Source organism: Propithecus coquereli, unplaced genomic scaffold (genome assembly GCF_000956105.1).
Source record: "Propithecus coquereli isolate 6110/MARCELLA unplaced genomic scaffold, Pcoq_1.0 Scaffold738, whole genome shotgun sequence".
Classification (NCBI taxonomy): domain Eukaryota; kingdom Metazoa; phylum Chordata; class Mammalia; order Primates; family Indriidae; genus Propithecus; species Propithecus coquereli.
In genome coordinates, this window is record NW_012153485.1 from 163,499 (window position 1) to 172,810 (window position 9,312).

General features: G+C 64.8%; 1 protein-coding gene across 1 annotated transcript in view; it reads right to left on the minus strand.

The window, feature by feature from the left end:
* Positions 1-9,312, minus strand: part of RASA3 (RAS p21 protein activator 3) — an 84,642-nt gene that overhangs the window by 21,468 nt on the left and 53,862 nt on the right. Inside the window, exons 5-9 of the mRNA XM_012661833.1 lie at positions 6,511-6,591; positions 5,779-5,851; positions 3,058-3,134; positions 1,217-1,321; positions 2-117 (exon numbers count right to left, since the gene is read on the minus strand). Of these exons, the coding sequence (XP_012517287.1) occupies positions 2-117; positions 1,217-1,321; positions 3,058-3,134; positions 5,779-5,851; positions 6,511-6,591 (452 nt within the window). The remainder of the gene's footprint in view (position 1; positions 118-1,216; positions 1,322-3,057; positions 3,135-5,778; positions 5,852-6,510; positions 6,592-9,312) is intronic.

Consider the following 9,312-nt stretch of genomic DNA (forward strand, 5'->3'; position numbering starts at 1 on the left):
CTATAGTAGTCGGAGGAGAACACGTGGTCCTCGGTGTACACCACGTTCAGCCGCAGGGACCCCAGATCGTCCGGCTTCGGGCTCTTACTGCCGTTGTCCCGGGGCTGAAGAAAGTACCTGCAGGAGGGCACGCGGACGGGCGCGTGGGCGGCAGCACTCTCCAGGGAGCTGGGCTCCTCAGGCTCGTCTGCGTGGGGGTCACAGGCTGCCCTGCAGGACGCCCCGCAGGGTCTGGTCACCAGGCGTGCGCCCCAGCGGGTTTCCTAGGGGGCTGGCCTCACCGCCGCGGGGGCGGGAGCTGACGGGGACAGGCGCCGGGGAGGGGTGGTCTGCCGCGAGGTGTGCAGCTTTAGGGGGACTCTGCTGCTCGTCGCGGTGCCTTGAAGACTGACCCTGACGACGCAGCAAATGCAGGACAGAATTGAAACTAACTCGCTGTGGTGGCTTCTGACATCAGAGGGGACGGTGACCTCGTGCGGTGGGCCGGGCAGGCCCTGGGCACACAGCCGTTAGGGGCTGTTTTCTGACGGCCACATCTCATCTTTGCCGCTACCCAGGGCGGGGGTGTGGACAGAGCTTGCGTCCGGGGCACTCGGCCACCGGGTGCCTTCGGTGGGCTGCATGGGCCAGGGGCTTGCTAGCGTGAGCAGGAGACCTGGCCACGCGAGGGCCCACGCCAGCGCCGTCTTCGCGGAGCCCGCGAGTTCCTGGCGATAGGAAACTGCCGTGGCGCAAGGGCAGCGTGACGCAGAGCAACCACCAGGACACCTGCGCTCACGCGCAGTGTCTGTCAGGGAAACGTGCGACTCGCCAAGAAACAAAACAGAGACCTACTGCTGATGCCAAGCACCGACCACCCGAGAAGACGAGCGGCAGGCACCGGAGCTGCGGGCCGTCCTGACCAGCTCCGAGGCAGAGCCGACGCCCGCACGTTGAGAGGCAGAACGTGGAGAACCGCCCAGATCACAGTGCCCTGGGAATGGCCCTGGGCAGGGCCTGCCGCGTGGGCGTGCGGCCCCGGTAACCCGGCCTGGCTGCTTCCGAGTCCAAGGCCACGTCCAGCCTTGCCTCCTTCCCTGCGCTGGGCCCTCACGCCTCTCCTCTCACCGAGCCAGAGCTACGGGCGCCAGCACACGGCCTCTGTGCCACTGTCCTGGCTGCCCGGGGGCGGCTCTCGCTGGCTTGGACGTCCCGTGTGCCGGACGCTGCCCCTTACCACGCCTTGTGGGAGCCGGACTGACGCAACACCTTCAGCGGAATCCGCAGTTCTCCCAGGAACTCGTCTCCGAACTTCAGGTTACTGGCATTCCAGAGATCGACTCTGAAAACGACAGCAACGCACAGGTCTCACCAACGGACAGGCCGGGTGGGGCCTGGTGCAGACGCAGCCGTCAGCTCCTGCCCGCGAGCTTCGGCGAAGGTCTAGACTGAGTCCGTTAAACCGTGTCGAACCGGGTGCGGCTCTGGGACGGAGACTTCGTTTCCCGGGTGTGAGGAAGAGGCAGGGGTCGGGGGCAGAAGCGGAGCCTGTGCCCGGGTCTGGAGGGGCTGAGGCCCCCAGGATGCAGCCCTCCAGCGTGGTGACGGGACGGACCTGCCAGGCCCTGCTGTGCGCGCCGAGACGTTGAGCGGCGGCTGCCACTCTGGGCCGGCACCGTCTTCCGCTAGGGGCCGCGGAGCTGCCTGCTCGCCCTGGGCGGTGAGCTGGCCTCGCCAGGGCCCTGTGGGGTGTGCCTCGCGGCTGTGCCCGGCACGAGCCTGCCGTTCTGAACCGCAGGGCTCAGCCCAGGACGATGAAGGCACCAGGCCCGGTGGACAGGTGCCCCTGTAACAGCCAGGTGCTCCCTGCTCCCACCTGACGAAAACTCGGTGCCTCTGAACACTCCTCCTCCCTGCACTGAGAAGCTTGCCCCCCCCCCAGTTGTGTATGAACCACCAGCGTGAATCCCAGTCTGGGGCCAGCACACACACAGGCACCATGGCTGGGTCGCGAACACCCGCAAACCGCAGCGCGACGTGCGGCTCTGTGTGAGAAGTGCATGCCGGCGTTCCAAAGAGCCTGCTGGCGTCCAGCTCGCCAGGGCCTGCTCAGTGCCCGACTCGCGGCCGTGGGCTGCATCTGACGGACACAGTGCGGGCCGGTCGGCAGGGCAGGTGCCTAGGGTCACGGCTGCGCCAGCCATTACCTACAGAGCCGAAAACCCCGCGGCAGGCAGGTCTAACTCTGCCGCGGCAGCCGGGCATCACCGTGGAGGGGAGGGTCTAGAAGCCGGGTCCGTCTGTTGTCTACACAAATCCCAGCAAGAGCAGCTGCAGCCCCGGGACACCCCGCCCTCAAGGAAGGGGGTCTAAACCGCGCAGACCAGGGAAGCCCTGTGGCTCCCCATGCGCAGACCTGCCCTGCGTGGCTGCCCGGCTGCAGGAGCCCCCGCTGCGACTCACCCCATGGCTCTGAGCTCTGGGGGCTGCGGAGACGCCTGCGCTGGTCCTCACTTTCATGGGGACAAAACAAACGCCATGACCAGACAGGGAAGGTGGACACAGGGCCAGGGGCAGGTGGTTTCTCGGCGTCCAGCCTGGCGTCTCCCCAGGGAACGGGAGCTCGCGGAGGCGCCATCACCCTCCCGCTCAGCTGGGGGCTGGCGCTGCGCAGGCGTCAGACCACGCACGTGGGGCGCTAGAGCAAGGTCTCAAAAGCTGCTGCGACCGCAATGTGTCTGCCGCTGCGGCCCCAGAGGTTTCCAGCGGGCAGAACCGCGCAGGCGCGAGCAGCACGGGTGTTTTGACCCTCGCTTCCTGTTGCGAAGTGAACCCCAAGACCACGCCGGCCTGTCTGCGCAGTAAACGTCTTCCTGGACCGTGGTCCAAACGTCTGGGACGTTTACGATAAACGCTCTCGCCTCGACCACAACGTCTGACGTCCTGGCGTTCGAGTCGCCAGGAGCGTACAAACCTGTTCTGTCCCTGCCCGTTCTCAGAAACAACGCAGACGAGCAGAAGAAGCGAGTTCGGACCGAAACCGCCAGGCAGGAGCCCGCGCCTGGTTTTCCCGCTCACCTGATTTCGAGTCTGTCCACGTCCTCCTCCTCGAAGTCAAAGTGGGACCTTTTGCTGTAGCTGCAGGGTCTGGTCACCTGGTCGCAGGGAGAGAAGCGCTCAGACCGCGCGGCTGGGCAGGGGCGGCCCCAGGTGGTCCGGGAAGGAGCCGGGGCTGCGCACCCCACTTACGGGCGGGTAGCAGAGGCAGGATTGGGACTCGGGCCTGTCTCCTGAGTGCCTGAGTTTCGGGGGTGCCGGCACCTGCCGCTCACAGAACCCCCGAGGGGAAGACCAGGGGCCTGCGGGTCAGGCGGGAACAGGCCCCGAGGCCGCAGCTGCTTCTCAGCCACTGGGGACCTGAGCTGTCCCTGGACTCTCGGTGGGGCTGGCCCTGCCGCCTTTGCTCCTGACACACCATGGAGGGGACAGAGGCTGCCCTGCCCCTGAGGGCCCCACCTCCAGGTCCGCTAGGACCCCGCCCTGCAGGAGACACTTGGCCACCCACGGCCAGCCCCAGCTGTGCCCTGGCGTCTGGGGAGGGCTGAGAAGACCGAAAGAGCAAAACACTGCTGTGTTCCCCTGCTGGTCTGGGGACCACGAGTTCCTTAAAACATAAAAAGGGCTGGGACCCCCCCCAACCACACCCCGCTGCCAACAGGGGCCAGGGCAGTGCCGGGGCTGTGCAGAGACGGCCCAGCTCAGCTCCTGGAGGTCGCAGGAAGTGCTGTTTCGAATTCCCTCCCAGCCACCGTCCACCGGGGCCAGGTAGCCCAGCAGGTGCGAGGCCGCCCCATGGGGACAGGGGGGGTCCCTCCTGCCTGGCCTCCCCCCCTGCCCCATCTCAGGGCAGCAGCAGAGGGGTGTGAATTTCGAAGTCCCCGCAGTCCCAGCACTTTGGGAGGCCGAGGCGGAGGACCACCTGAGCCCCGGCTGCAGCGGGCTGTGACGACGCCGCTGCGCTCCAGCCTGGGCAACAGAGCGAGACCCTCTCAAAAAATAAAAAAAAGAAAGAGAAAGAAAAAGAAGGAGGTTTTAGCTCAGAGCTCTAATCCAGAATTTGACACTAGGTCACGTTGCTTCAATCGCCTAACCTCTGAGCTTTGACCTTCTGACCAGACACCGATAGTAGCAGCTCTGGTGACTGAGGGCCCCCGGGGCAGCTCTGTCCTTCCGTCCGCAGCTGCAGACACCCCACGCCCGTCCCCACCCCAGCAAAGCCTGCTCCCGCAGGGGCCGTCTGACCCCACACGGGCTCCCGTCCATGCTGCCTCCGAAGCCCTGAGCCCGGCTCGGCCCCGTCTTGGCCGCTGCCTCCGCCTCCCCGGCCCGCTGCCTCCTCCCCACAAGACCCCACCCTCAGTGCGCACTTCGCCGCGTGGGTTGCCGGGCGAGCCCCCGCCTCTCAGCAGGGCCCACGACGGCAGCCCGTCAGCGAGCCCCGGGCCGTCCGGGAGGACGCCAGCTGTCAGCCTCGTCTGCGAGTCATTAATTAATCCAGTAGGTTGAGACCCACATTCTCTCAAAATGCAACAGAAACGCGCACAACAGAAACAGCCGCGTCCTGGGCCGCACAGAACACGCAGGTGGACGCGGACGCCCGAGCAGACAGAGGCTCCGGTGAGGCCTGTTCCCCGCCGAGCCCTTCCAGGCAGCCCAGGCACGGAGGCCACATGCACGCTGCCGACCCTTCTGCATCTCTGACCTCGAGGCTGGGCCCCGCCCTACCCTGCTCTGGTTCAAACCATCCTCGCCGAGCTGTGCGGTGAGGACTCCCTCTGGGACGGAGGCGGCTCCTCTCCCCACGCCGGCAGCTGTCCCGGAGGACGGCTCCAGCCCCCAACACTAAGAAACGCGTGGGCTTCAGGCGCCCGGCCCGTTCCACGCAGAAGCCCCATCCTGCCCCCCTCCCCTGCAGCCGCGAACCCCTGCGCACACGCGTGGCCCCACCGCCTGGGCTCGCCCACCCGTACGCGCGACTGGCCACGTTCTCCATCCGTGGCCCATCCCCACGCTCGCTGCCCCGCAGGAAGCCCCGCTGGCTGCCCCTCTACCCTCTGCCCTGAAGTCGCCTCCTGGACCTAGCGCAGGGCACGCACTCGGGAGGGCGTCACACGTGACGCGGTCACACGCTGCGCAGCCCGGCTTACTTGTTCTGTTCTTTTCCTTTCGCTATTTTTTTGAGACGGGGTGTCGCTCTGCCGCGCAGGCTGGGGGCAGCGGTGTCGTCACAGCTCGCCACAGCCTCCAGCCCCGGGGCTCAAGGGCGCCCCCCACTCCCGAGTCGCTGGGACGCAGGTGCCACCGCGCCCGGCTGATTTATCTGTTTGTAGCAGAGACGGCTGATTTATCCGTTTGTAGCAGAGACGGGGCCTCGCTCCCGCTCTACAGGCTCAGCCCTCGCGCCTGCTGCTTGCTAGTCATGGCGTCTCACGTTCAGCCAGGTGACCTCATGTCTGAACCGTGCCCCTCACTGTTGCTGGTGACAAGTGCCCGCCCTGCTCGCCAAGGCCTGGGCGGGACAGCCACAAAACCAAAGACCCAGCACCAGACAAGCAAGACCCCAAAGTCCCGACCGTCTGGAAGGCATCGATCTGTCGGCTTTCGACTCAAACCTGGGCCTTTCTTTCCGGGGAGAGGAAGGAGGTGCCCGGAGAGCCAAGTGGGTCCGGATCCCAGGGCTGCCGGCGCCTCTCCCAAAAGGGCTCCCGGAGACTCCCACAGAGGCGCCGCAATACCAACCTCAAAGTAGAACACCTCGTCAAACTGGGGGTTGTTGGTCTTCTTTTTCACTTTTGTCTTCTTTGCTTCCGACCTGTCGCAAGAGAGGAGGGTCAGGATTAAACACACTGTCGACACCAAATCTCTCGGTCTCAGAACCGAGCTCTCAGGCCGGGCGCGGTGGCTCATGCCTGTAATCCTAGCTCTCTGGGAGGCTGAGGTGGGAGGATCGCTCAAGGTCAGGAGTTCGAGACCAGCCTGAGTAAGAGCGAGACCCCCATCTCTACTAAAAATAGAAAGAAATTAGCTGGACAACTTAAAACATATAGAAAAAATTAGCCGGGCATGGTGGCGCATGCCTGTAGTCCCAGCTACTCAGGAGGCTGAGGCAGGAGGATCGCTTGAGCCCAGGAGTTTGAGGTTGCTGTGAGCTAGGCTGACGCCACGGCACTCTAGCCCGGGCAACACAGTGAGACTCTGTCTCAAAAAAAAAAAAAAAAAAAAAACAAAGAAACAAAACACTGAGCTCTCAGACGCACGGGCAACTTGCCGCCTTACTTAGCTTGTGAACATTTCTGGCTCCAGCTGCAGGTGTGCGAACTGGGAGCCTTCGCTGGGCCGGACGCCCAGGTGAGGACGCGTGAGGACGCAGCGCAACAACTTAGAGCAGCAGAGGAAGGAAAGGAAGCCAGATGGGACAGGCCCCTGCGGCCCGCTCGAGCCCCACCCAGGGCCGGCTGAGGGGCGACTTGCCTGAGTGGTCCCGCCAGCGTCACCGTGGCGTAGGGGTCACACTGCCCGTTCACGATGGGGAGGCCTTGGCACTCGACGACGCTGGGGAAACAAAGGCAGAGGTCGGGGAGGCGCAGGTCACAGGCGAGGGCTGAGGTCAGGGGACACGGGCCACAGGCAAGGGTAGAGGTCGGGGGCCACGGGCTGAGGGCAGAGGTTGGGGAGACCCAGGTCACAGGCGAGGGTAGAGGTCGGGGGCCACGGGCCGAGGGCAGAGATTGGGGAGACCCAGGTTACAGGCGAGGGCAGAGGTCGGGGGCCACAGGCCAAGGGCAGAGGTTGGGGGGACCCAGGTCACAGGCGAGGGTAGAGGTCGGGGGCCACGGGCCGAGGGCAGAGATTGGGGAGACCCAGGTTACAGGCGAGGGCAGAGGTCAGGGGCCACAGGCCAAGGGCAGAGGTTGGGGGGACCCAGGTCACAGGTGAGGGCAGAGGTCAGGGGACACAGGTCACAGGTGAGGGCTGAGGTCCGGGGGGCGCAGGTCACAGGCAAGGGCAGAGGTCAGGAGACACGGGCCACAGGTGAGGGTAGAGGTCGGGGGCCACGGGCCGAGGGCAGAGATTGGGGAGACCGAGGTCACAGGTGAGGGCTGAGGTCGGCGGGGGGTCGCAGGTCACAGGTGAGGGCCGAGGTTGGGGGATGCGGGCCGCAGCCCGGCCTGGACCAGCCTCTGTCCTGGCTCCGGCAAGGACGGGCTTCCTGGAGCCCCGTCCACCAGGCGGTGACAGGCACACACGGGGCGGGGAAATGCGTGAGCGGGTGCGGCGTCCAGGGTGGGCAGCCCAGCTGGGGGGGCCCCACCTGCAGGTCCCAGCACGGCGCCTTAACCCAACAGCAACGCCGCAAGGCCCTGGCTTCCCACGGACGGGGCTGCTCTGGCGCTCTGGGCGCCTCCCTGCCTCTCCTGCAGCGTTGCAGAAGCAGGAACGACTCAGTCCCATTTCACAGACAGGGAAACTGAGGCCTGGACAAGTCAAGGGCTCACAGCCGGCAGGAACCGCCACCCACCCGGCCCCAGCGGGTCAGACGGCCCCACCCTGTCCCGGACTTTACTCATTCGTGGATTCCCACCCGCGGGCGGGGGCGGCTGCGACAGCTCAGGTTTGCTTTAAATTCTGGAATCGTCCCACAGCTCCGGCAACGTCCCGCCTGCTGATCCCACCGCTGTGCCGTTCCCGGGGCTGCTCCCACCGAGAGCCTTTTCTCGGGGTTTAGGTCACACCGTCCTGCTTCCTGGCCTGTCGCGTTTTGAGTGGCGGCTGAACGTCGTGAATTCCATGGGCCCGGGGTCGCGTCCAACCGCTGCTCTGAAGCTCCGCACAGCACCTGGTGGCGCATGCCGTGTGCGTGCGCAGGCTAGTGCCGCTCTGGGTGGGCCGGCTCCTCGCAATCACCCACGATGCCCTCAGACTCCCCGACCCCTCGGCCGGGCTCTGCGGGAGCCTCTCCCACTGCGGCGGGAACCTGCATCCCGGGGGGGGGGCTGCATGGTGGGGGCTCGGCTCGTTCGCTTCCCTCTGAGGGACACGGCTGCTCCCAGAGCCCACGTCCGAGGGACATGCAGCATGTTCCGTTGGTCACTCGTGTGTGGGGCGAGGGGACCCCAGTGTCTGTCCTCCCATCGGGTCACAGGCAGAGTCCGCGGCAGGTTGGCGAAAGACGGAGAATTGTCCTCCCCACGTCCGAGCTTCCAAGTCTCCCCGCGTCCCGGCAGGTGCGCCCGGAGCCGCCGCCCTCCTAGAGGCCCTCGGGCCCCTCTCTGAGCGTCTTACGGAAAATTTCCACGCAGGGGTTCATCCCCCGTCTGCAGCACGTGTGGGCCGTGCCGCTCCCATGCTGGGAGCGTTCCTGGAACTTCCTCCTCTCTCCGTTTTGTACCGTGTTTTCTTCCAGGTCCTGCTGGATGTGGTGGGGCCTCCCAGATGGACCCCTTATTCCTATTAGCTTCACCCGGTATTTTTCGACCTTTCTCTCTTCCTCTGCTTTCTGGGATATTTCTGTTTTTCTCTCAGATTATTCACCTGGTCTCTGGTCGTCCTCCTCCCTCCGCTCACGCGCCCCCCGCACCGCCCGGGCCCCGACTGCAGTTACAGGAAAGTATCTCGGAGCAGAAGGAGAGATCCACATCTCGGCCATTCGGCACAAAACGCACAGGCAGGGGGGAAGCCTGGTGGCCCCACCCCTCCCTGCCGAGGCTGCGCCGCCCCTCGGAGCCGCGCCAGAGCCCCACACCTGAACACGGGTGCCCCCGCGCTGTGCGGGAGCAGCCCCACACGGGACGCAGTCTGCCAACAGGAGGAGGGAGACACCGCTCCGCCCTCAGAGGAGCGTCTCACACCCTGAACGTGGAAACACACCAAGGGACCAGCGCGGCCAAGTGATCTGGAATTTGAAGTGCAAAAAGCACAACACGTATTTATTTTAACATTTATAGGTTTTGATGTTTAACATAGCCTTTAAAAATGGTCACAGCGTAACAGCCTCGTGGAGTAATAGCCCTGCAGACACCTTCCCCACGGGCTTGACTGAATGAGCCCAGCGTGCACTTACAGTGACGTCCCAGACCCAGAAGCGCCTGATAAATAAAACATTAAAGGATCAGAAAGTACTGCAAATTACTGTCTCCATTTTATCAGCGAGGAAACCGAGACTCAAAGATGAATTTACTTTCCCAAGGGCACATGGCCAGGGTTCAAGTCCAACTCCGACTGTCTCCAAAGCTGTGCTATGTGCAGAAGGGGTGGATGGTGGGTGGATGATGG